Here is a 27,213-nt window from a genome sequence, read left to right as displayed (position 1 = left end):
GTACAGTCGATTAGTGGTTTTCTAGGGTGGGGATGCGAGAGAGGTTTTGTAAGCTGGGGGGAATGGGAGGCTTTAGGGGAGTGACAGCTAAGGGGTATTGGGTTTCTTTTCGCAATAATTAAAATGTTCTAAAATTATTGTGGTGACAATTGTACGACTCTGGATGTACTAAAAGCCATTGAATTGTATACCTTAAGTATATGATATGTGAATTATATCTTAATGAAGCTGTTAAAGAATGTAACTGATGTATTGAGGAATACTAAGAGTTCTATGATGCCATAAAGGAATTTTATGGGAAAATACGATTACTTTTCTCATGACACTGACCTCAGAAGGTGTGCTGTCTACCTCAGACTTTTCTGAGTTTCAACAATAACATGTTAATTAAACTCACCTCAATTTTTTGAAAACCTTATCCAGTCTTTGTTAGAGTAAGTAGTCAACCTGTAATTATAGGGTTAATGTTAATTCCAGCACCATATCTTCTTCATTTGTCAAGAAAGATTATATCAAAAAGACTTTATTCTTTAAAAAAAGAATTCAAAATTATACCCAGACCCATCTATACTTTTCTATTTCTACGTTAAATATTTGTGAGTTACTTACGGCTATTTTACAGCAATACACCCAGAGATCAATTTTGGCTCTCACGCTCATAAGAGCAATTAAAAATTACTAAGAAAGCCATAATTTTGGTGGATCTGCTGTCTTGGGCTAATGAAGTGCTTTGGTTTTAAGTGGAAAAGCCAAAGTTATTTTACTTGAGATAATCTGACCACACTTAGTCCCTCACTCCTTTTTTATTTTCTTTTTAGGTTTTAAACTTTTAAGAGATTCCTTCTATGTAAAGAAGATTGATTACTAGTGATATATTTAAAATGTGGAGGTCACTAGTTTTATGATGATATATAGGAGAATGTCAGTGCATTTATAATTTTGAAAGCTTAAATAGTTTGAATGTTGGTGAAACAGCATACTTTTAGAAGATAATATTTTTTTTTAGCATAGGTCACATGCTATACAGAGATGCTTTTAAAAGAAAATTCCTATTGATAGTTTTGTTCTGTTATTAAAGTAAAAAACTGATGGTTAAGCTGGTTTGCTTTTAAGGATGAAGCTTTCAGAATATGTAGAGAAAACTGTTAAAGTTGTAACATCCGTCTTTGGCACGAACAACAAACTATCTAAACTGCTGTACTAATCTAATCACTGTTTTTTCCCCCCCGCTCTTGGTAAAAATGGATGGACATAAGGTTGTAGTAATTGTTCAGTCATGGTTCATTAAAAGGACAGTTTTATTAGACTTGGAAAATACAGGCATAAAAACTCATCAGATTGGTAATAATGTAGCTCTTGTAGTACTTAATTTTGTAACTTAGTTAAGAAATATAATTGGCCTAAATATCAGCTCAACGATCCAAAATTACAAATAATCCTCTTTATATCACTGTTGTAAATGGCCCTGTCTCTCATGAGCCAAACTCTTAGAGTAATTACTTTCTTATGACTCTTTCTTTTCAAAAACTGTTTTAAAAAGAATATGTTTTGGAATCTGTGTAATATTTAACATATAAAGCCTGCATTATTTTGAAGTTGATATTGAAAACCTCTAAACTTCTGACCTTGAATAGAATTTTCTATGTATAACCATTACGTGCAGCTGGTGGATTCAAAATTGCCTTTTCTGGTACTCTGCTTTGTGAAAAATAGTATGTATTGGACATGAGTGCATGACAGCTGACATTTATCAAGGATAACAGGCTTACTCATTTTCACATTTTAAAGTGACTTTGAAAGCTTTGCATGTGCACACATGTTCCACATATGTTCCTAAGATTTAAGTATATTTTCCATCATATATCATTCTTTAATGAGCTTCATATATTAAGCTTATATGATGTGAGCCCACAATCATCTAAAGATCAGAAGTGTAGGTTATTTGATTCACTTCCATAGAATTTTATCTTGCATAGTTGAACAATCATTACAAGTAAAAATGTACATGTACCTAATGTATTCCAGGTAGGACTCTTGTTACATAATGTGTGATTTGTCGTTTGTTTCATTCCCCTACTCTAAAATTCGGCTCTAATGTAGAAAACTGAATTACAGAAATTAATTTTTTTCTACATCAACTGCTAGCATATTGTTCTCCTGTTTAAAAAGATTTTTATAGAGCTAGTTATTTTATTTTACTGGAGGGTGACCATAAACAGAATTGGAATTGAATAATTTTTAGTCTTGGTTCTTAACCTTTTAAAGTTTTCTTTAAAATGAGATCGTGATAATAATTTAAAAAATTCTAGTATAGAGCTGCAAAGTTCCTAATGTGTTGGCAAGTTTGTTAATTAAAATAACACCTTTTATGGTTGGAATAGGTTTCAGATTCTGTAACCCTTCGATATATTGATATGCAGATCACAGTGACTTGCTGCAAGGTAACAGGAGACATGCTTTGACTTCAGAAGATAAATTGGCCATGCACAGCTGTAATCTACTGTCTTTTCATTTCCAGACATGATTTAGTAGTATAAGGCCTTTGATTCCTAGGCCTTGGGAAGTAAGTTGAAATTTAATTTTTTTGTGTGTATGAGAGTTTTTACTTCGGCTTTTGATAAGCCTGTTTTGTGGTGTGAAGGTATCATGTAAATTGTAGACGTTTCATTACTTAAATAACTCCCAATTCCATTTGAAGTATAAGAAGCCCGAGTTCCATCCCTTTCCATTTTCCTTTTGGCAGTTGAAAAGGAAGCCATTTTATTAAGAATGATGAATAGTGAATGGAATTTTAAATTTAGGCTAGTTAAATTGCTAGTGTCTTTATATTTTAAAAAATTGCAGAGGAATTAATTATCAATTTTAACGTGATTTTTCAAAGAAGAAATTGTCCTTAAGCACTTGTGACCCAAGTGTCCCTTATAGTAACAGATACTGTTTCTACAGATTCTTTTGAGAGAGAAATGTACAATATCAGAGAAGTTTAAGGAAAATATTTGAAATGTTTATGTAAGAACAGCTTAAGACCACTACCAAAACTGTATTTGTAGATCTTAGCATCTTTGAGAATTCAGTGCTTCTCAAAAGACATCTCTTTAATCTCCTTTTAGGTCCCAAGGTTTAGATTTTCTTAAGTTATTCATCTAATATTGGAGTTGGAAAACACACATTGTTTCCTGATTTTATTTGGGTTGTAGACATAGTTATTTTAAAAATTCTCTTTTTAAAATAACTTTGTTTCTGTCTGTAAATCATAAGATTCTTGAGGGAACCATTTTTCAAGTCTACCATTTGCCCACTACTGAGTTTGTGTTTTTTTTTTCAGTGTGTGGTCTTTTAGATTCTTTCAGCAACCTTGTACAGGTGATGGTATATCCCCTTCTTACTTCACTGTGCTGCATTCTGGTTGGCTTCATCAGTTTTATTTTCCAGTTCACTGATTGTGTGTGTGGTTTGTGTGTGTGTGTGTGTGTGTGTGTGTTGTGTCCAGTCTAGGAATTAATCCCATCTATTGAGTTTTGTTTCGGATATGGGTTTAAGTATCCCATGCTAACCAAATCTATTCAGAGTTCAGATATTTGGTGCTCAGATAATGGGCAATACCATCTTTTTTTGTACTTAATAATTTATGAAGTTTTATAACTCATTCTTTTCACATTCTATTTCTTTATATGTATGTTTTCATGGCTGTTGATTCTTTATCTCATTAAGGATTGTAAACATTTATTTATTTTTAAAAATCTCTATTTTTAAATTAATTAATTTTTGGCTGCTTTGGGTCTTCCTTGCTGTGCACGGGCTTTCTCTAGTTGTGGTGAGCAGGGGCTACTCTTTGTTGCAGTGTGTGGGCTTCTCTTGTTGCAGAGCATGGGCTCTCTAGGCATGTGGGCTTCAGTAGTTGCAGCACGCAGGCTCAGTAGTTGTGGCTCGTGGGCTTAGTTGCTCCACGGCATGTGGGATCTTCCTGGACCAGGGCACGAGCCTGTGTCCCCTGCATTGGCAGGCAGATACTTAACCACTGTGCCACCAGGGAAGTCCTGTAAACATTTATTTTAAACTTATTTCAAGATTTCATTTTATTGGGTGGCGAATTCATCTTTTGGAATCGATGCATTTCTTGGCCATCTTTCTTAGTTCAGTTTTTAAATCCACTTGGGAATTTTAGTTTACAATTTGCATCTTGAGTGGGAAATTTTCTTTTTTTGGTGCCTTTCATGTGTCCCCCTCTCCCTGCCCCAGGCAATCCTAGCTTATTTTTGTTGCCTTCACAAACCATATCCACCATACCTTCAGTCTACGTTCAGGATTCTGTTCTGAGGTACTATTGCAATATCAGAGCTATGTGTCACCCAGGTTTTGCATGTACAGATTTTCTTTGATTTACGATGGGGGTTACATCCCAGTGAACCCACTGTAAGTTGAAATGGGCTGCAACTGCCACTGCCAGTATTATGAGAGCGTATTATACTGCATATCGCTAGCTGGGAAAAGATCAAAATTCAGAATTTGAAGTAGGGTTTGACTGAATGCATATCGCTTTTGCTCTGTTGTAAAGTTGCAAGATTGTAAGTTGAACCTTTGTAAGTTGGGGACCAACTATGTAACCCTTTGCTTTTTCTTCCACAGCTACAGGTAACGGTTTGATATAATCAGGTATCTAGATAGCTATTGATAGAGCTTTTTTTCGTCTCTCTCTCAGAAATTTTTTGTTTGGTTTCTACCTATGAGCCTTGCTTTTGATTCTGTTACGTTGCACATGATTTGATTTCCTGAGTGTCTTTGCTAGTTTCTAATGCTAGAGTTCAGTAGGTTCATAGAGTCAACTCACTGCTGTATGCTTGCTCTGTGTCTTGCTCCGTAGACCTATTTGTTAAGTTTGAGCATGGCTGTGTCTTTCAAGATTAAAGAAAATACATATTTTGTCATTATTATATTTAGAGCAAGAGGGGGAGAGTGTGGTTGGTTGAAAGCAATAGTCCACTAAACCGTCTTATCAGGAAGTCCTTTGTTATTTTGATCTCACAACATGGCTTATTTATTTAGGCCTGCATGTAGTAGATACTGAAGTATTTATTAAATGAGTATGTAGAGGATCTGGGAGAAACCATACCAATTTCAAACCCTCAGCCCCTACCTTAATCTAAGACAATGGTTCTCATTGTGGTTTGTGAACCCTTGAGAGTCCCTGAGAACCTTCTATGGAGTCCACAGAGTTAAAATTATTTCCGAAATAATATATTTTCTGTTTTCATCCTGTTGATGTTTGCACTGATGGTACAAAAGCAGTGATGCATAAAACTGCTGGTGTCTTAGCATGAATCAAGGCAGTGGGACTACCAGACTGTACTAGTAGTCATTGCATTCTTCACTGCCCTGCAGTCAGACTTAAAGGAAAAAAACAAAAACAAAACCCCCCGCAAAACCCCACTCGTTTCTCAATTAGGATTGTCCTTGATGAAGGAGCAAAATTCGCTCATTTCATTAAACCTTGGCCTTTGAGTACTGTATTTTTAACATTCTGTCTAGTGAGAATGGAAAATACGCAGAAAACACTTCTGCCTACCAAAGTATGATGGTTGTCTTGGGCAAAAGCACTTGTGTGGTTGGCTTGTGTACTGAACAGGCCACTTTTTTCATGGAATATCATTTTTACTTGAAAGAATGACTAACAAACTGTGGTTATTGGAACTTGGGTATTTGGCAGAAAGTTTCTTGAAATTGAGCAAGGTAAACCTATCACTTCAAGAAAGACATCCAAGAGTATTTGTTGACAGTGATAAAATTGGAGTTTTCAAGTAAAAATTATCATGTTAATTTTGAATCTGTCACCATGAGTGTGACAGCTTCTCAGTACTTAAAGACTTTATGAATGAGATGGGTGGTGATATATTTATTTATTTTTGGCTGTGTTGGGTCTTCATTGCTGTGCGCGGACTACCTCTAGTTGTGGCGGGCAGGGGCTACTCTTTGTTGCGGTGCGCAGACTTCTCATTGTGGTGGCTTGTTGCAGAGCACAGGCTGTAGGTGCACGGTCTTCAGTAGCTGTGCACAGGCTCAGTAGTTGTGGCTCGCAGCCTCTAGAGCACAGGCTCAATAGTTGCAGTGCACGGGCTTAGTTGCTCCGCCGCATGTGGGATCTTCCTGGAACAGGGCTCGAACCCGTATCCCTTGCATTGGCAGGCGGAATCTTAACCACTGCGCCACCAGAGAAGTTCCTGGAGTTTTTGATATTGTATAATGTATCAGTATTTGAAAATCTGCTTAATCAGTGAACTAGTATTATCCAAATGACAGTGTTTGATGTTACAAAATCATGCATGGGTTAAAGATTTTTTTCAGAGTGTAAGTTTGTGTATTTTAATGTAATAGTATGAAAGTTCATTGGTAGGGTTTCAGATTTCACTTTGCAGCTAATCTTTAAGAAAATACTGCTTGTCCTTGAATGCCAGGGGTTGCTGGCAACGCCAGAAGCTAGGAGAGGGTGGAGCAGTTCTCCCCTGGAGCCTTCAGAAAGAGTATGGCCCTGTCGGCACCTTCATTTTGGACATTGAGCCTCCAGAACTTGAGAGAATATCTGTTGTTATTGGTAATTTGTTACAGTAGTCACAGGAAACTAATACAGTAACCAAACCTGAGTGAAGGGTATTTAGGGTATGCCTTCTACTGTTATGTTTTTTGCAACTTTTTGTAAGTTTGAAAGTATTTTCAAATAAAACCTGAAAGTACCACTTGTCGTTTTAGCACGATATCAAGGAAAATTATTTATAATTAATTGTTAAAGGCTATTGAAATAGTCCTTCCTTTTACAAGTACGTGTATCTATGAGGCTGAATTTTCTTCATGTGTTTCAATCAATATGAAGTATTGCAGTAGATTGAATGGTGTCGTAGGTAAGAGGATCCATCTGTCTTCTATTAAAGTCAGACGTAAGGTTTGTAAAAATGTGAAACAATGCCACCTCTCATGGAATTGTTTAGTTTCAGGTTATTTTTCATAAAATTGGTTATGATAACATATAATGAACTTATTTTTAAATGAATTAATATGTCAGATGTTCTAAGTTTTAATTTCTAATACAGTAAATATTGATAGATAATAACCCACATAACCAAAGCTTTTTAGGGTTCCTAGTTTTTAAAAGATAAAGAAATCCTGATATCAAAAAGGTTGAGAACTACTGACCTAGTGAATTTGATTGGGACTGTAGCAGCCTTTGACTTAAACCATCTCTTTTGGTAGTAAGAACCAGATTGACTGTAGGAGGTTAGGACTTTGAGTAGCTGTATGACATGGTGTGCTATGTCTGGTACTCGGTTGTTCCTGCTTTTAAATTACAGATCAGCCATTACTTTTCAGTGGAGACCTTTTATAGCACAAAATACAATTTGTGATTCTACATGTACTAGTTTGTTGATTCCTGGCACTGGGTCAACAGCTTGTTGAAGGCAAAACACACACACACACACACACACACACACACACTAACAAAACCCCAAAACAAACAAAAAACAAGCAAACAACAACAACAACAACAAACTTGACTCTTTTGATCAACAGTTCATCCCAGGCGTATTGGTGTAGGGAATGAGATCTCCTTTGTGTGGACATCACCCAGGCTGCCTAAGAGTGACTAACCAAAAAAAAAACAAACCAAAAAACAAAAAAACATTCCCCCCTCCACAGTTTTATTGAGAACTAATTGGCATATGTCACTGAAAAAGTTTAAGGGGTACAGCATGATGGCTTGATTTCCGTATGTTGTGAAGTGATCACCACTGTAGTTTCAGCTAACATCCGTCATCTCATATAGATACAATAAAATGAAAAGAAAGAAGAAAGGAAAAAACATTTCCTCCTTGTGATGAGAACTCTTCGGATTCACTCTTTTAACAACTTCCCTGTATATCATACAGCAGTGTTAACCATAGTAGTATATCACATCCCTATTACTTTGTGACCCCTCTCAAGACATTTGCTGAAGTGGGTTTTTGTTTTTGTTTTTGTTTTCCGGGGGAGGTCAGCTAGTTATATTACTTTTTTTTTTTTTAGTTGAGTTGTTTTACAATGTTGTGTTAGTTTCTACTGTACAGTGGAGTTCCCTGTGCTATACAGCAGGTTCTCATTAGGTATCTATTTTATACATATTAGTGTATATATATCAATCCCAATCTCCCAGTTCATCTCACCCCCCTTCCCCCCTTGGTGTCCATACGTTTGTTCTCTGCATCTGTGTCTCTTACTTTTGCCTTGCAAACCAGTTCATCTGTACCATTTTTCTAGATTCCACATATATGGGTTAATATACGATATTTGTTTTTCTGACTTACTTCACTCTGTATGACAGTCTCTGGGTCCATCCATGTCTCTGAAAATGACCCAATCTCGTTCCTTTTTATGGCTGAGTAATATTCCATTGTATGTACCACATCTTCTTTATCCATTTGTCTGTCGATGGACTTTTGGGTTGCTTCCATGACCTGGCTATTGTAAATGGTGCTGCAATGAACATTGGGGTGCATGTGTCTTTCTGAATTATGGTTTTCTCTGGGTATATGCCCAGTAGTGGGATTGCTGCGTCATATGGTAGTTCTATTGTTAGTTTTTTAAGGAACCTCCATACTCTTCTCCGTAGTGGCTGTATCAGTTTACATTCCCTGGGTTTTGGTTTTAACCAGTTTAGTTGTATGAATGGTTTTTATAAGAGTTCATAATTAAATTTTTTTTAAATTTTTTTGGCGGTACGCGGGCCTCTCACTGCTGTGGCCTCTCCCGTTGCGGAGCACAGGCTCCGGACGCGCAGGCTCAGCGGCCATGGCTCACGTGCCCAGCCGCCCTGTGGCATGGGGGATCCTCCCGGACCGGGGCACGAACCCGTCACCCCTGCATCAGCAGGCAGACTCTCAACCACTGCGCCACCAGGGAAGCCCCCATAATTAAATTTTTGCCTCAAGTGTTGTCTCACGATAATGAGGTGCCCCCAGCTTTATTTACTCCACATGCACAGGCAGGTTTGTGAAGTGCACAGAGAAGCTCTTTAAAGTCATGAGTCATGGAACTGACCTTTGAACAGAAAGAAAAAAAAAAACACGCCATGTTTTATTTTAGATTATTTGCATGATGATCTTTTCATCCTGTTCCTCAGTAGTTTATAGTCTCGCTTGCTGCAAATTTCTTCCCTTGAACAATCATTACCAGATTTTTAGCTCCACATAGTATAGTAGCTATATTTTGGAGGGGAATAGGGAGGCAGTTGAAGTTAAATTTAGACTTTGATACTTTTCAACCTTGCTGCAAGTGCTACACCACCCTCCAACAGGTAAATGATGTTAGGAGTGCATTCTTTTTTTTTTTTGGTACGCGGGCCTCTCACTGTTGTGGCCTCTCCCGTTGCGGAGCACAGGCTCCGGACGCGCAGGCTCAGCAGCCATGGCTCACGGGCCCAGCCGCTCCGCGGCATGTGGGATCTTCCTGGACCGGGGCACGAACCTGCGTCCCCTGCATCAGCAGGCGGACTCTCAACCACTGCACCACCAGGGAAGCCCAGGAGTTCATTCTTATTTTCTTTGTGGACTTTGATATATATCCTCTCATTCGCTATTTGTATTATTGTCATCCTGAAGTCAGTAATGACTTTTGGAGATTTATTTGAAGAGATAGCTTCTGTCATCAGACATATAACTTCTAGGGATATGGAAGCATTATTTTTAAAAAAGGATTCTTTTGAATTTAAGGTTATTTAGGCTAGGAGTGGAATTATAATTACTGAAGGGTAACAAGCTGTGAGGTCAGGAAAAAAAATAGACAATGGAAACATCGAGGACTGAGCACAGACTAACCTGCAGTCTGCACGGTGACCCGTTCAGGAAGCCTTATGAGTCAGACTTGCCATGCCGTGTTGCTGGCATAAGAGACCGTCTGCCTCAGCCTCTTTGCTTTTAGAGAAGGAAATCTAGCTAAGATGTGTTTTTCCTTTGATACATCTTTTTCTCTCTTTTTCCACCTTCAGTACCTTTTCTTTGGAAAATTAATTCAAAGTGCTTCATCAGCTTTATATTTCCACAATGTCAGTTTTTGAGACGTGAGGGTAGCTTCTTTATGCTTTTGATATTGGTGGACAGGGCTAACTTCAGTACTGTAGGGGAGGTGTCTTGTTACTTCAAGCTTTTTACTCTGCAGGCACTCCGTTTTAGGAATACCTGTCTTGTAGTTGACCCATGGCTACCGTTCCCTGTATCATTCATTACTTGGTTAGTGCTCCTTCCTAGAGCAGCTCTGCGGCTCTCAGTCATTTGGTTACCAGGTGGCTAATGGCATCAGCTCTTTAGTTTTAACGTTTCTTAAAATTTCTTTGTTCTCCGAGGCAGATAGAAATAGTGGATTAGGAGAGAATGGGGCACATGCTGTGATCATCTCTCGTTTGTATCTTTATTGCTTATTAATTAAATTTATATCAGATTTTATTTCTGCTCAGTGCACATACTCCTCTAACTCCCCACTGCTTATCTTAATCCAGAGCTTTACCACTTACCTCAAGGGGGTTGAACACTTTCTCTTCCGTCCCTCCCTCCCTCCCTCCCTCCCTCCCTTCCTCCCTTCCTTTCCTTCTTATGTTTTCATTATGTGCCAAGGGACAACCTTAGGTGTAAATAATACTTTTGATGTAGAGATATTTACATCTGTCCAAGAAAAATTAAACCACAAATCCAGAAATAAAATAAGATATAAAAAAGAACCAGCACTGTTTGCTTTACCTAGCACATTTGAAAGTACTTGGATAACCTCTTCAGAATCTTCTAAAAGGTGCCAACTTATTCTGTAATTATACCTGTTTATCTTAAGGACACAGACATCTGTGACAATAGTTGTATTCTATTTTCATGGCTTTATGTTAGCTGCTAACTGCCACTCACCACACTGTTCCAGTGGGAAAATGTTTTAAATTCCAGTCAGCTCTCTGTACGCTGAAGATAGCCTGAATAGTTCTGGCTAATTGATTTGTCTGAAGCTTTTTAATTTGTTGCTGTATGGTATATTTGTAACTATTTGTTTTTCAAATGAGAGCAAAATTGATGTTGCTGTGAACATACATCTTTGTTCTTGGTATCGTGTACCTCAGGGATCACCGTTATTCCCTGTCCCAGTTGCTTGCTTTGTATTGCTTTTCATTCTCATAATAAGCATAAGAGTATGTGAGATGTGATTATCCCCAGTTTTTACAGGTGATAAGCTTTTTATAGGTGACAAGTTTGAGTCTAACAAAGCCCCGTTGTCTTTTTTATTGTATCATAGTACATCAGCCGTGAAGGATTCAAACCCTTGAGTTTTATTTTGATAGATACCTTGAAGCCACCATATTTTTTGGAATGGGAATATCCAAGTGAAAAATGACATGTCAGAAGGAAGCAGAACTGTTCTACAAGGTATTTAGCCCCTTGCCCCCAATCTTCTCTATATTTTAGGAATATTGTAGTTGGTCAAAAGTACATCTAATGGGATGGGAAGGAAAAGGAGAACTGGAGTTGGAAAAAGGAACAAGGGGAATGGTGGTAGTAGGAGTGAAAAGAGAGAGGAAGGAGTTTGTAATAAAAGTCTCTTACAAGTTTTTATCATGGTTTAGAGCTTATAGCGTAGAAAGTAGAAACAGAAAAGTGTACAAGAGTAGAGTGTAGTGTGTAAAATGTCGTAATAAACTATGGAAAATGCATTAGGATAAAGAAGGGATAACTTTTTCTAATTGGAGAGTTGGGAATGATCTCACCAGAGGTGACAGTTGAGTTTGATCTTGAAGGATGACTGGGTATTCTAGTATTCTAGATAAAAGAGGGATGAAGGGGAGATCTAAAAAGAAATAAATGACTTAAGGTTACATACAAATAGGGAATGTTTCCATATCTTTTGTCAAAATCTCTTTTAGCACAAGCCACTTGGGTAGTGGAGGTGGTGTGAGGAAGAAGTACAACTAGATAGTATGTTGTTCAGGAATGAAGCCAAAATGAGGTTTACGAACTTGGGGTTTAGGTCTGTTCCTGTGAATGAGAGAGATGCAGCGTGTTACATTGTAAGAGTCACTGTAACCTTTAAAACAGCGAAAGAATTACCCAGCTAGTTAGTATGCTGTCAGGAGAGGGTAATTTGATTTCAGTGGAATTGGCTTTATTATTAACTCCCTCTGCACAGTGTGTATTTGTGAACTTCAACTCTGTTGCTCATGTAGAGGTTGAGAAGTCTCTTGGCAACAAGCTTCCAGTTGTAGCTAACACTTGCCTTGGCTAATTGGTATGCCCAGTTCTGGTACTAGAACCTCTGGGGAGTTTGTGTTTGAGTTCAGTGTCATCAGGCTTAAACCGGAGCATAAATGTAAAGGGGCTTTGGGGTCATCCTGTTGATTGAGAATGAAAAGGCAAGACATACAACAGGAGAAGAGAGAATGAAACCTTGTGGATGAAATAGCTGTTAATTCACGTTTGGATGCTTCTCAGCTCAACTTACGTATTAAAAATAAGATATTTTATTGCTCCCTGCTAGCCCTTTTCCAAATTTGCAGACATTATTAACTAAAGCTAGAGGAAAAGAATGACCAGGACCTGAGATTTACACTGTTTTCTGGCGTATGTCTACACCAAGGTAGTTTATTGTAGATACTGTTTATATGCATTTTCTCTGTTTTCAAAAAACTGTATGCTGGTAGGTTTCCTATCAGCTGTGCCTTCATTTTAACACTTACCAAGTAATGTTGTTATAATTGTATGTTCCTCTCTTCTGCTTGCCTGAGAGTTCTAGCAATGTGTGGTGTCATTTATCTCTCTTTCCTGGTCCTCAAATGGTCTGGGCATGCAAATGTTTGAACGGAAATGGAATTAAATTTAAAAAATGGATTGCATTAGGTGGTTCATACTTTATCCTACTAAACATGACAGGTTATCAACAACACAACAAAAGGATATTGCAAGTTAGCTTTTATTTGAAACTACCCCCCCGCCTTGTCTCCTTTCAGTTCTTATCCTTTATACCATGGTTGAATTAAAACATAAAGGTAGGAGATACTCACTGGAAGAGTCATCTGGTTGGTGAGGAAATGTCCATAGTGGCTCCGTGTTTATTGACTTTTCTTCCCCTGCCTCCTCTTGTCCCCTAAACACACACAGGTTCTATTTTGTGTCCTTTCTTTGCTCCATGGTGCTGGTTCTCTTGGAGCTGCACAGAAGATTGAAATAAACCTCTCATTTTATATTTTGGAAAATATAATCTTGTAGGATTAAGCCTAACTGGTGATGACTATATACTAAAATTGTCTTTTGAGTAAGAGCATCAATTTGCAACTTGTATTTTGGGTAGTTCGTTTATGTATGGATGTCTCATAAATCTTTCCCGAGGGTAATTTTTTTTCTAATTGGCTTTGATCAGCCTCTGCTTTTACATAATGCTTCAAGCAGTTTTCAGTAAATCAGTTCAAATCCACAGTTGTATGAAAATTTCCTTAAGTTACTGGGATTCTCAGGAGACACCCAGAAATACTCCCTAATTGGCGTATTTAATCATACCTTGTATAAATCAGGCAAACAAGCCTGATGAATAAACTGAATTACTGGTGGGATATTCAAAAGTTCTTGGCTCCAGCATTTAATCTTAGAAAACCCAAGAATGAAAATATTTGACAGATTATTTTGGGTATAGTTAATGTTTTTCTGATCTAAGATTCCTTCTTGCCATGTAAGCCACTAACTGTTGGTTTCAGTTGGAAATAAAGGTCATGGTTCATAGTAGACCACCTCAGAGGGCCATTTATCTGGTGATCTGTAGAGTAATGGTTGTTTTTTAGGAGCTTGAGGGGAATAGCAGCATTAGTACCTGCTGAGCTGGAGCGTCCCCTTGCCTCTGACCCTAATACTGCATGCCCCTAAACACTGCATGGAACAACTTCTCAATGTCCTTACTGATGAGCTGAGACATTTTCTGGTTAATTGGTTGGAAATGGTGTGACTCAACAGTATAAGTGGTTTATTTTTTTTGGGGGGGGTGGTGGTGGATAAAATGCCCAAGGAACATTTGGTACATATTTTGTTGATTATAAAGTCTGAAAATATTATAATCCCAGCTCTGGTATCTAGTATCTGTTTGTGATCTAGATACTTCTTTATCTGTAAAATGAGAGTAATACATACTTTGGAGGGTCGTGAGAAATTATACAGAATATGTGATATGCCCAGTACTGTATTGCCACAAAAGTTATCTGTCCTCTTCCCTCTCCCTTATTAATTTAGGAAAATAAAATATTTTAGTTGGTCTTCAGGCCATTTGAGATTTACTGGGTAACTTGTCTCCTCCCCATTTTGGCATGGCATGGCATGGCTTTTCTTAGGGTCTCCCCGCCCCCCCCCTCCAATAACTTCTTGCTCACCTGATGGACACTAGCATTGTTGATTGATGTCTCTTCCTTTTGGACAGGGAGTACTTCCTGTATCTTTGTCCATCTGGCTAGTTTGTTGTACATAATCAAGATTTCCCATCCTGTCTTAACTGTGTGACCAAAGGGAAAGCTAGTTAATGCTGCTAAGCCACATATCATCATTTTCATGGCTTTTGAGCTGGCGGATATAATTCTTTGTTGCTTTTAGAGTTAAAGCATGTTCATTTTCTAGCAGTTTATTGTATTCTGTGCATGTCTAAGCTTAAACCTGTACCACAGCATGATTGTTTTATGTAGAAAGCCCTATAGTATTTATAGAGAAATTTTATCCAATTGCTGTAAGATTCTTGCTCATTTTAAATCTGATTTATCATGAATCTGCTTACGACTTTTCCAAATAATATAGAAATAGGTAGCATATTCTGAGAGCATTGAATTTATTGTAAATTGCTATTATTCTGTATTAAAGTAGTTGTATAGAATATGTTGCTTAAATGTAATCTTAAAGTGTGCATTGTCATATTAATATATTTAAGTAGTATAGCATAGAACTTTTAAGTAGAAATATTTTATACAAGGAAAATAATTGTAAAAATGGCTCAAGGATCTAGACAGTCCAGTTCACATTGAAGGATAGAATACATTTTGGTCTTTGGATCCGATTCACCTGGAAGTGTGGTTGAGGTGTATCTCCAGTTTAACAGTCAGTTGGGGGACATCTCTTCATTAGCAATGCAAATTAAAACTACAATGAGGTATCGCTTCACACTGGTCAGAATGGCCATTATCAAAAGAGCTAGAAACAGGGCTTCCCTGGTGGCACAGTGGTTGGGAGTCCGCCTGCCAATGCAGGGGACACGGGTTCGTGATCCGGTCTGGGAAGATCCCACATGCCGCGGAGCGGCTGGGCCCGTGAGCCATGGCCGCTGAGCCTGCGCATCCGGAGCCTGTGTTCCACAACAGGAGAGGCCACAGCAGTGAGAGGCCCGCATACCACCAAAAAAAAAAAAAAAAAAAAGAGCTAGAAACAATAAATGCTGGAAAGGGTGTGGTGAAAAGGGAACCCTCCTACACTGTTGGTGGGAATGTAAATTGATACAACCACTATGGAAAACAGTATGGAGGTTCCTTAAAAAACTAAAAATAGAACTACCACACGACCCAGCAATCCCAGTACTGGGCATATACCCTGAGGAAACCATAATTCAGAAAGAGACATGCACCACAGTGTTGATTGCAGCACCATTTACAATAGCCAGGACATGGAACCAGCCTTAATGTCCATCGACAGATGAGTGGATAAAGAAGATGTGGCACATACATACAATGGAATGTTACTCAGCCATAAAAAGAAATGAAATTGAGTTATTTGTATGAGGTGGATGGACCTAGAGTCTGTCATACAGAGTGAAGTAAGCCAGAAAGAAAAACAAATACCGTATGCTAATGCATATATATAGAATCTTGAAAAAAAATACTGATGAACCTAGTTGCAGGGCAGGAATAAAGAGGTAGATATAGAGAATGGACTTGATGACATGGGGTGGGAGGGCGAAGCTGGGGCAAAGTGAGAGTAGCATCGACGTATATACACTACGGAATGTAAAATAGTTGGCTGGTGAGAAGCAGCAGCATAGCACGGGGAGATCAGCCCGGTGCTTTGCGATGACCTAGAGGGGTGGGATAGGGAGGGTGGCAGGGAGGCTCAAGAGGGAAGGGATATGGGGACATGTGTATGCATATGGCTGATTTGCTTTGTTGTGCAACAGAAACTAACACGGTATTGTGAAGCAATTATACTCCAATAAAGACGTAGAAAAAAAATGTGCACACACACACAGAAATACATGTATGCACCTCACTACTGGATAAGAGTACAGGTTGCCCAGGGGTAGGGCAGGTATATATTGTGGTCCTAATTTCTTTTCTACTCAACTGTGTAGGTGATAATCTTTAATTGTAAGGAATCAGAATTTAGAAGGGGCTCAATATTAATAGACTGTTCTTGTAGTCAGAGATACTGGGAGACTCTTGTGCTATATTATTTCCCATTTGGATATGGATTTTACCAATTCCATATATTCTTCAAACTAGATGGGTTGTAATTTAAGATGTAAAAATGTAAGCTGTACAGTTACTGATCTGTGTTTCTTAACCTTTTGAACTTATTGGCGGGGGGGGGGGAATTGATCTACTCATGGGCCTGGTACATGTTCTGTCCCCCTCTCCTACCCTAATTCTTGACTAGTGACTGAAAATGGTCTAGATTTAGTGTGTATATGCTAAGCATTTACCTTTCATACCTTCAAAAGAATAATTTACCAAACTAGGTAATATATCCCCCCAGATAAATATAGTTTGAGTCTGGCTCCACCAGTGAGTAGACAACAGACTTGGCAAGTAAAACGAATGCTATTTATACTTTTTTATGTTCATAACTAATATTAATGCAAAATAAATAGAAAACTGTACATAAAGAATTTGTCATAGTCATCTGTGCTCAGGAATTATTATATTATTGTATATGCTGCAACAATTTTTTTGGGGGTGTGGGAAATGCTTCTGTTTATTATTTCTAATGTTGAACATTTTCTTCAGCCAAATGAAATTTAAAGGATGTATTTATTCTACTTTGATTTTTTTGTTATACAGTATTTTGTCATTCAAACTTGGACATCATGTGGTTTTTTAGGCATGGTACAGTGATTGTAGTACCAAGGTTGGTCCCTATCTAAGAACTAGAAAAAGAAATCTGTCAAACCTGTTCCTAAAAAAATAGAATGTGAAAATTATTTTATATCTTAGTTATATTGATATCTTCATGTTTGAGTAAACACCACTACCGTGGTTTTACTTTTTATTTTTCTTGTTTTAAATATGTATTTATTTATTTATTTTGGCTGTGCCGGGTCTTAGTTGTGGCATGCGGGATCTTTAGTTGCAGCATGCGAACTCGTAGTTGCAGCATGCATGTGGGATCTAGTTCCCCGACCAGGGATCGAACCCGGGCCCCCTGCATTGGCAGCGTGGATTCTTACCCAGTGGACCTACCAGGGAAGTCCCACTACTGTGGTTTTTAAATTAGGATCTTGCATTGGTACATTTCTGGATAATTACCTCTGTTACTAGAGATCATTGGACTCTGTGAAACAGTAAACTTGGTAGCATGTAGACTGCACAGTCATGTGCACATTATAGCTTGTTGTTCTGCCACATCAAGAGAAGGAGCCACATGTGTATTTGGACATAGGTAGACATATTTAGGTTTCTCTTATATGCACATAAACATTGACTTAACATGAATGACATGTATGCATTTCTGGTTTACATGATAATTGTGATTATTTTTTTTCATACTAAGACTGTCATGGTTTTGATTCTCTATTGATGTAATTTACGTCTCTAAAATTCATTTCAGTGACATCCTATATCAACCGTAGCAGTAAAAAATTTTAAAAGTTTAAAGTAACCTTTGAACTTTTATAGAAATCAGAATGGAGGAAAATCTGTTTTATAAAATATGACTTGATAAGTTGAATGTTCCATTTCCTCAGTACTTTTCAAGGCATACTTATTGATCACCTCTTATATGCTAGGCACCTTAAACTGTACTGGAGATTCAGCTTATGTGTAACAGCAAGGTAAGGGAATAATACTGAGAACATAGAATAAATTATGTCTTTCAAATTAAATGCTGTTATCCACTAAAGAGTTCATTACTCAGTTTTGAGGATTCAGCTTGTGTTTAACGTCAAAGTAAGGAAATAATATCTAGAATGTGGAGTAAATTATATTTTTAAAATAAAATGCTATTATTCACTGGATGGTTGGCCACTCAATTTAAAAATAACCTTTGAATGAAACAAATATAAAACTAAATGTATTGAGTCGTGACTACTCTTTCTGTTTTTTTAAGCTAATTTTTATTGGAGTATAGTTGCTTTACAATGTTCTATTTCTGATCTTAAGGAATCACTTTTTCTTTTTAAACATGAAAATTGGAAATCAAAACTGAACATACTTTTTTTTAATAGATCTTTATTGGAGTATAATTGCTTCACAATACTGTGTTAGTTTATATTGTACAACAAAGTGAACCAGCCATATGCAGATGAATTTTTTAAGTGGTAACTTGAGAGCTCTGCTGCCATTCAACTTCCTTTGTAGGAAACAAGTGTCAATATGTTGTAGCTTCTTTTTAGGCAAGGTTATAATACCAATTCACACAAACCAATGTTTCTCAATCTGGGGGTAGGGGAGGTTCCTTCCCACCCCCAGGGGTCATTTGGCAATGTCTGGATACTTTTGGTTGTGGGGAGGGGTGGTGTGCTACTGGCAGCGAGTGGGTACAGACCAGGGATGCTGTTCATCACCCTATGATACACAGGAAAGTCCCTACAACCAAGAATTATCAGTCAAAAATGTCAATACTGCTGAGGTACAAAGAAACTGGCCTGTATCTAGACAGCTGGTATCAAATACAACATAATTCTGCCAAGTACAGGTTACCTAAGAAAATAGTGCGATTAATTTGATGCTTAAAACCCACTTTTAAAATCACTGGAATAAAACTCAAACATTTAACGTTAGTTCATTAGTTCATGTCTTTTATTAACCAATATACAATCACTTGTCTTCTGGTTTGTTGAAACAATAGGTCAGACAACATTTGCCACAATAATGTCTGTCAAAGTGGCTGGCCATAAAAACTCCAGCACCACATTCATCTGAAGGGCACTCCCGAACGAAGGTGACTGACTTTGCCATTCTCATCCACCTTATAGTGTTTCAGGACAGCCAGCTTAACCTTCTTTCTCTTATGCTTATTCTTCTTGGGAGTGTTGTAAGACTTCTTCCTTATCACCACCACGAAGTCTCAACACAAGATGAAGAGTGGACTCCTTTCGAATGTTGTGGTCAGACAAAGTACGTCCATCTTCCAGCTGCTTGCCAGCAAAGATCAGTCTTTGCTGGTCAGGAGGAATTACTTCCTTGTCCTGGATCTTGGCCTTTATGTTTTCTGTTGTATCCGAGGGTTCGACCTCGAGAGTGATGGTCTTCCCCGTCAGGGTCTTCACGAAAATCTGCATATTGGCGGTGGTGCCACCGCAGATGGCGGATCCGAAAAGATGAACATACTTTTAACTTTATTTGGAAATAATTTTAAAGTTAAAGCAAAGTTGCAAGAGAAAGAATAGTACAAAGAATTTTAAAATTTCTGCCCAGCTGAGATTCAACCAGTGTCAACAATTTGCTGGCCTCCTTTGTTTTCTCTTCTTCCCTTCCCCTCCTCTTCTCCTGTTACTCGCTCACTCACTTGTATGTAACCCCCCCCAAACATTGGAGGGTCCTTTGTGTACATAATGGCTTTTTATTTTTTAAGAATAGGGATAGTCTCTTAAATAACCACAGTACAGAAATAAACTTCAGTAAATTTAACATTGGTAAAATACTTTATCTATTGTCCATATTCTAAATTTTGTTAGTTGATCCAATAGTGTCGTTTATAGCATTTTCCCCCTCTAGTACAGGATCCAGTATAGGATCAAATATTGCATTTAATTGTCATTTCTCTTTAGCTTCCTTTAATCTGGAATACTTAAAGACTTTGTCTTTTATGACATTGTCATTTTTGAAGAATATAGTATTGTGGCATTGTGGGATCTGGTTACACTTTATTTTTTAATTTTATTTTTTAAAATTTATTTGGCTGCATCGGGTCTTAGTTGTGGCAAGCGGGCTCCTTAGAGTTGTGGCAGGGAGGCGCCTTAGTTGCGGCTCCAGGGCTCTTTGGTTGCAGCACATGGGCTCCTTAGTTGTGGCACGCTGGCTCCTTAGTTGTGGCACACTGGCTCCTTAGTTGTGGCATGCAAACTCTTAGTTGTAGCACGCATGTGGGATTTAGTTCCCTGACCAGGGATCGAACCTGGGCCCCCTGCATTGGGAGCGCAAGGTCTTATCCACTGTGCCACCAGGGAAGTCCCCGTGGTTAACACTTTAAAATCATGACATTAAGCCACATTAGTGGGGGCTTCCTTGATGGTGCAGTGGTTAAGAATCCACCTGCCAATGCAGGGGATACGGGTTCCAGCCCTGGTCTGGGAAGATCCCACATGCTGCGGAGCAACTAAGCCCGTGCGCCACAGCTACTGAGCCTGCGCTCTAGAGCCTGCGAGCCACAACTACCGAGGCCCATGCGCCTAGAGCCTGTGCTCTGCAACAAGAGAAGCCACTGCAGTGAGACGGCGGTGCACCGCAACGAAGAGTAGCCCCTGCTCGTCGCAAACAGAGAAAGCCTGTGCACAGCAGTGAAGACCCAACACAGCCAAAAATAAATAAATAAATAAACAAATAAACAAGTAAATAAATAAGCAAGCCACATTAGTGAAAGTTATTTTAAGTTCTTTTCTCTTTTATTTTAACTTACGATGTGAGAAAAAAACCACACCAAGTTCTTAAAACGTATCAGCTTTTCAGCCTTTACATTTTACTATCAAAATTATTGGTAGAATAAATTTCATTGGTGTTTAATTCATACCTAGAACATCTGAAAGATGATAATGTAATCTAAAACTTCCGATTTTGATTTTTTAAAGCTACATATTTTAAGTTTGATCAGGATATTGTGTAAAATTTTGCATTTCTATTTGTCTCTCATCCTGGCAGTATTGTGCCACCTAGTGGAAATTTATATCCTTCAATGTATGTCTCAGACTAGATGGAATGCAAGATGCATTTTAACAAATGAAGAAAAAGTAGTTTGGAGTATTTGAACTTCTCCGTTGACTTGCAATTCTTTATAGCAGTGATTGTCTCCGTAAACAAGAGTTTAAGACAAATAAAATTCTTGTTAAGTGAAGGCTTAGTAGATGTCTTAAAATTATGAGCCACTGAGTATTAAAATCTGCTCTTTTTTCAACAATAGCCTGCATTTATTTTATCAATGCAACTTTAACCAAGGCATATTATATTTCCATCAGTTAATATTAAAATAATTGTTGTTCTGTGGATCTTCTCAAAATCCTCCCACCTGGAGTTTTATTGTTGTGCATCTAATTTGTAAGCAGAATGTATGGAGTTTACATGTTATTTACACAATCTCAGTTTATTTTGAAGTAGCAGAAGAAAAACACATTGGATGATAAATACTAAAGAAATGGTCTAAGGAAAAAATGTGCTACCTTGAAAATAGCCTGAAAATAATTTAGGTATTTATCATTTGAAGACTTCTAACCAATTGACAAGATAAGATCTCATTTGTGTATAAGTAAAATTTAGGATTTTATCAGTTGGAGAGTTGACAGTCTCTTTTTCTTATTAACTATGCAGAAGATGCCTTGTTCTTTGTGAGGTATTCAATATACGCATTTTTTTTACATCTTTATTGGAATATAATTGCTTTACAATGGTGTGTTAGTTTCTGCTTTATAACAGAGTGAATCAGTTATACATATACATATGTTCCCATATCTCTTCCCTCTTGCGTCTCCCTCCCTCCCACCCTCCCTATCCCACCCCTCCAGGCGGTCACAAAGCACGGAGCTGATCTCCCTGTGCTCTGCGGCTGCTTCCCACTAGCTAACTACCTTACGTTTGGTAAATATACGCATTTTTACTCAGTCTTGAGAAACATTTGTCCTGGGGTTGGATGGACATTCTGCATAATTAAAGTGGAATATGAACTCTTGAGGTCTTCAGAACAGTTGTGTACTATAAAGAATTTTGAGAATTATCTAACCATTTAGGGAAAGCAGTTCTGAATTACAAAATGCAGCCATTCAAGCATATGACACCTTTATGAGAGTCATGAATATTTTATAATGTTTGTATCTTATTATTCTTTCTTAGTTGCTGATGTATATTCAAGATGAGCGGATTAGGAGAAAACTCCCTGGATCCACTGGCCCCTGATTCACGAAAACGCAAGTTGCCATGTGATACTCCAGGACAAGGGTAAGCAGTTTATTTCCTGATACTTCACCAAGGGCGCCTCCCCCGCCTTTATTTGTTTTGAAGATACCATTTCAGCTTTCTTTATTTGCATTTTCTGGTTAGATTTATTTGTTTGTTTTTGTCTTTGTTTAAATAATATGATTTTGCTTTGTAGTAAGTACAGTGGTACAATGATGAGATGGGGACATTCTTATGTTATAATAGAGGCTTTATGGCTGATTCAGATAGAAATGAGAATATTATACTAACTGTGTGATGTTGTAAGAAGCATTTCTCAATAGAGGACGTAAGAGTTAGGAATAGATCAACAAGATTATTACAAGTAAGAATCTTTAGTATCCTTTAAGAACATGTTATAAGTTGATATTTTGGCAATTGTGAGATTTCATCATTCTTTTCCTGAATGAAGTTAGAAGTTTAAAAAATAGAAATAAAATATTCTATTTTATGTAGTGATACTTCATAGCTTTTTTAGTATTTGCCAAGGTCAATATCACTTGAATTTCACTGTGATGGTTGCAAAATAAAAAAACCTATAATTCATAAAACCTCATAATTAATAAGTAGCTATTAATGTTTTTATTATTTGTTAATTTTATTGTCTCTTCGTGGTAAAGACTATTTATCCCCATTTTCCAGATGATGAAATGAGACTAATGCCTAAGGCCACTAGGCTAACAACAGGTGGATCTGAATTTAGGTTTGCATGAATTTCAACTGTATTGTACTAGGTCTCCAAGACAATGTTTTGGTAGTCTTTATGGGCTGAATTTAGTTTGTTTATATATGAGTGTAACGGTGTTGTGTAGGTACTGATTCTGCTCATAGCTCTTTTGTGATAGATATATTTATGGCCTTTTCCCCCCTCCTCTCCCAGCCTTACCTGCAGTGGTGAAAAGTGGAGACGGGAGCAGGAGAGTAAATATATTGAAGAATTGGCTGAACTGATATCTGCTAATCTTAGTGATATTGACAACTTCAATGTCAAACCAGATAAATGTGCAATTTTAAAGGAAACAGTAAGACAGATACGTCAAATAAAAGAGCAAGGTAATACAAAGTAAGAACACTCAAGTCTTTTAGAAGGAACTTGTTAACTGTGTTCACATTTGCCTTTTGCTACCTGTTGCTTAGGTGGAAACTGCTGCTCCTTGAGGGCTGTCCTCTGTGGGGCTAGATGGACAGATGAGTTGACCAGCTTTGCTCTTTAGGAAACAGTCACCAGGATTGGGAGAAGGCCAGTGTTGCTCACCCTGTCACTTGTTAGGTCCCTTTCAGGAAGCAATGGGATAGTACATTTAGTAGGGAAAGAAAATTTAGAGTATCTTCTGTCCTCCTGGGTGACTCGGAAGTTTAATTTTAACCTTTAAAAACTGTAGCATCATTTTCTTATCAGGAAATGTGTATGTGCTTGTGCACATCTGTGTGCGTGTCTGTGTCTGTTCGGGGAACAATTTGAAGGTGGATTTAATCTATAACTGATATATATGCTATTTGTAGTATTGCCTTATGTCTTTTTAGGAAAAGCTATTTCCAGTGATGATGATGTTCAGAAAGCTGATGTATCTTCCACAGGACAAGGAGTTATTGATAAAGACTCCTTAGGACCACTTTTACTTCAGGCAAGTACAAGGTTTTAGCTATACGATAAGCTGAGTTGATTTAAAAAGAAAGAAAGAAAGAAAGAAAAAAATTTTGGCTAGGATATGAGAGCAAAAAGAAAATGTTTCTTTTCATGAGGTAGAACTCAGTATTCTGAGTATGATAAAAAATGCTCTTGTATTTAAAATATACATAACTCATGAGGTCCTGTGGTGCCCTGCCTCCCCGCAATAAAAATGCATTTGGGCATATTTTAGCTCAGACCTTTTTGTGTATTTTTGCATAATTGATAGTATGGCACACTACAGTTTTATATTTTTGAGGAAGTTTTAAGACTTAAAATACGTGTTTTTTTGTAAGTAGTTGTCTTAAATAGATTGAGTTAAGCTATAGCACTTACAGAATGTTTCTTTTTAAGTCATGACCTGAAGCCCTTTATTCAGGTTCACTTATCAACTGTTTTTGTTCCAATTAGTTTGTTCCAGCTACTTTTTAGTTGATCAGTTCAGTTCCTCTTTGTAAATTCTCACTAAGGAGTGGTATAGTTCCTGTAGCTTGACTTGGTAACAAATGGAAAAATGGGAAGCACTAAGGATGATTTTTCATATTTTTAAAAACTCCTTTGAAGAAGTAATTCTTCAAAAATTAGATTAGATGTTATAATTCAGATTTTGTCTTTACTGTCATCTTTTCACATTGTCTTTTTCATACAGCCCTGTATTGAGGGTGCTAATGTTAATAGAAATGATGGCTCACAGTTGTTAAATCAACAGTTTTTTTCAAATTCTATTTAGTACTATGGCTGGTGTCTTAGTCTGCTAAGGCTGCCATAACAAAATACCACAGACTGTGTGGCGTAAACAACAGAAATTTATTTCTTATAGTTCTGGAGGCTGGAAGTCCAAGATCAAGGTGTTGGCAGGCTTGGTTTCTCCTGAGACCTACCTCTCTCCTTGGCTTGTAGATGGCTGCCTTCTCCTTGTGTCTTCACGTGACCTTTTCTTTGTGTGTGTGCATTTCTGGTATCTGCCTCTCTTCTCATAAGAACACCAGTCCTATTGGATTAGAGCTACCCTTATGGACCTCATTTAACCTTAATTACCTCCTGAAAGGCCCTATCTCCAAATACAGTCACATTGAGGTTTAAGGCTTCAACATATGAATTTTGGTGGGGGAAGGGATACAGTTCAGTCCATAATAGCCAATATTAACATATCCCACTTCAGGCATTGGATGGCTTCCTGTTTGTGGTGAATCGTGAAGGAAACATTGTGTTTGTGTCAGAAAATGTCACCCAGTACCTGCAATATATGCAAGAGGACCTGGTTAACACAAGTGTCTACAATATTTTGCATGAAGAAGACAGAAAGGATTTTCTTAAAAACTTACCAAAATCTACAGGTAGGCTTTTAATGTGTATCTTCCTTTTTTTAAAAAATATTTATTTATTTATTTGGCTGTGCTGGATCTTAGTCGTGGCACGCGGGATCTTTGTTGCCGCATGCGGGATCTTCGTTGCGGCATGGGGGATCTTTAGTTGTGGCATGTGGGATCTAGTTCACTGACCAGAGATCGAACCTGGGCCCCCTGCATTGGGAGCACAGAGTCTTAGCCCCGGACCACCAGGGAAGTCCCTGTATTTTCTAAGTAAGTTAAAAAAATTTCTTTTTCTTGATCATTTCTTAGAAAATTGAATATACCTTTTAGAGAGCCAAGTGATGATTTATGTAGAACAGGGCAAGTGGTAGATAGCAAAATTTCAAATACGAATTTAGAGTTTGGTATACATTTCATGGGTCTAAGATATACAGTGAGTTACAAAATAGAAGTGAGATACCTGTTGAATTTGAAATTATTCCAGTGTTCTATATATTGCCACTTTGAAATGTTATTGTAGAAATTACTATGGAAGATGTATAATGAGAAAATATGTATAGCTTAAATTTTTTTTTTTTAATTGGGATATAGTTGATTTATAGCTTAAATTTTTGATGATAGTCATGGACTGAATTGCCAGCTTTTAAAAATCTCCTTTCAATTTGTTTTCTAAAGTTAATGGAGTTACCTGGACAAATGAGACCCAGCGACAAAAAAGCCATACATTTAATTGCCGCATGTTGATGAAAATACCACACGACGTTCTGGAAGACATAAACACTAGTCCTGAAATGCGCCAGAAATATGAAACGATGCAGTGCTTTGCCCTGTCCCAGCCACGTGCTATGATGGAGGAAGGAGAAGGTGAGAGTCATCACATGCTTGTGGTGATTATCAAACAATAGCAGCCCAACTTGTAGTTTTGTCATTTCCATTGTAATTCTTCCTACTGAATTCCATGTTCTTAACTGGCCTATTGAATAGACACATCCAAAGGTTAAGTATAATCCTTACCTGGTTAAATTTTCTATTGCAGATTTGCAATCCTGTATGATCTGTGTGGCACGCCGCATTACCACAGGAGAAAGAGCATTTCCATCAAATCCTGAGAGCTTTATTACTAGACATGATCTTTCAGGTAAAAACTGTGCGTGTGTGTATGTTTTGTTCATTTTGAAAATTTTTATAAAAGTTAACTTTCTACAGCCTGCACTATCATTTAAGTGCCTACACTGTAACAAATACTTTGCATGGATTATTTCCTATGTTTCTTATAATATTATTATTATTTTTTAAAATTTAATTTTTTATTTTATTATTTTTGGCTGCATTGGGTCTTCATTGCTGTGCAGGGGCTTTCTCTAGTTGTGGCGAGTGGAGGCTACTCTTCCTTGTGGTGCATGGGCTTCTCACTGCGGTGGTTTCTCTTGTGGAGCATGGGCTCTAGGCACGTAGGCTTCAGTAGTTGTGGCACATGGGCTCAGTAGTTGTGGCTTGCTGGCTTTAGAGCTCAGGCTCACTAGTTGTGGCACATGGGCTTAGTTGCTCTGCGGCTTGTGGGATCTTCCTGGACCAGGACTTGAACCCATGTCCCCTGCATTGGCAGGTGGATTCTTAACCACTGTGCCACCAAGGAAGTCCCTTATGTTTCTTATACAACCCTAGGAGAGATTCAACGAAACCTTGGGCATTTAAGTTGGGTGTGTTTGACACTTAAAATCCCTCAGATAAACACACAAAAAAATGTAGATGCGGGCTTCCCTGGTGGCACAGTGGTTGAGAGTCCGCCTGCCGATGCAGGGGACATGGGTTCGTGCCCCGATCCGGGAAGATCCCACATGCCGCGGAGCAGCTGGGCCCGTGAGCCATGGCCG

The 27,213-nt window shown here is 37.9% G+C and overlaps 1 protein-coding gene and 1 pseudogene across 8 annotated transcripts in view; one reads left to right on the top strand and one right to left on the bottom strand.

Annotated features, from left to right (window-relative positions):
• Positions 1–27,213, top strand: part of NCOA3 (nuclear receptor coactivator 3) — a 120,889-nt gene that overhangs the window by 69,961 nt on the left and 23,715 nt on the right. For 5 of the 7 annotated variants that reach the window (XM_079946477.1, XM_079946478.1, XM_079946479.1 and 2 more), the window contains 6 exons: positions 22,256–22,360; positions 23,238–23,410; positions 23,882–23,982; positions 25,189–25,363; positions 26,015–26,203; positions 26,376–26,477. In XM_079946477.1, the coding sequence (XP_079802603.1) occupies positions 22,275–22,360; positions 23,238–23,410; positions 23,882–23,982; positions 25,189–25,363; positions 26,015–26,203; positions 26,376–26,477 (826 nt within the window). In that variant the 5' untranslated portion in view covers positions 22,256–22,274. Of the gene's footprint in view, positions 1–10,640; positions 11,421–22,255; positions 22,361–23,237; positions 23,411–23,881; positions 23,983–25,188; positions 25,364–26,014; positions 26,204–26,375; positions 26,478–27,213 lie in introns of those variants that run through there. The other 2 variants (XM_079946481.1, XM_079946483.1) reach the window with 2 other exon arrangements.
• Positions 18,998–21,363, bottom strand: LOC307197630 (ubiquitin-ribosomal protein eS31 fusion protein-like; annotated as a pseudogene). The gene has a single exon. The product of its transcript is annotated as a ubiquitin-ribosomal protein eS31 fusion protein-like (transcript).

Source organism: Stenella coeruleoalba (genome assembly GCF_951394435.1).
Source record: "Stenella coeruleoalba genome assembly, chromosome: 15".
Taxonomy (NCBI): Eukaryota; Metazoa; Chordata; class Mammalia; order Artiodactyla; family Delphinidae; genus Stenella; species Stenella coeruleoalba.
The sequence above is the reverse complement of the archived record's forward strand: the minus strand, read 5'-3'. Positions and strand labels throughout refer to the sequence as shown.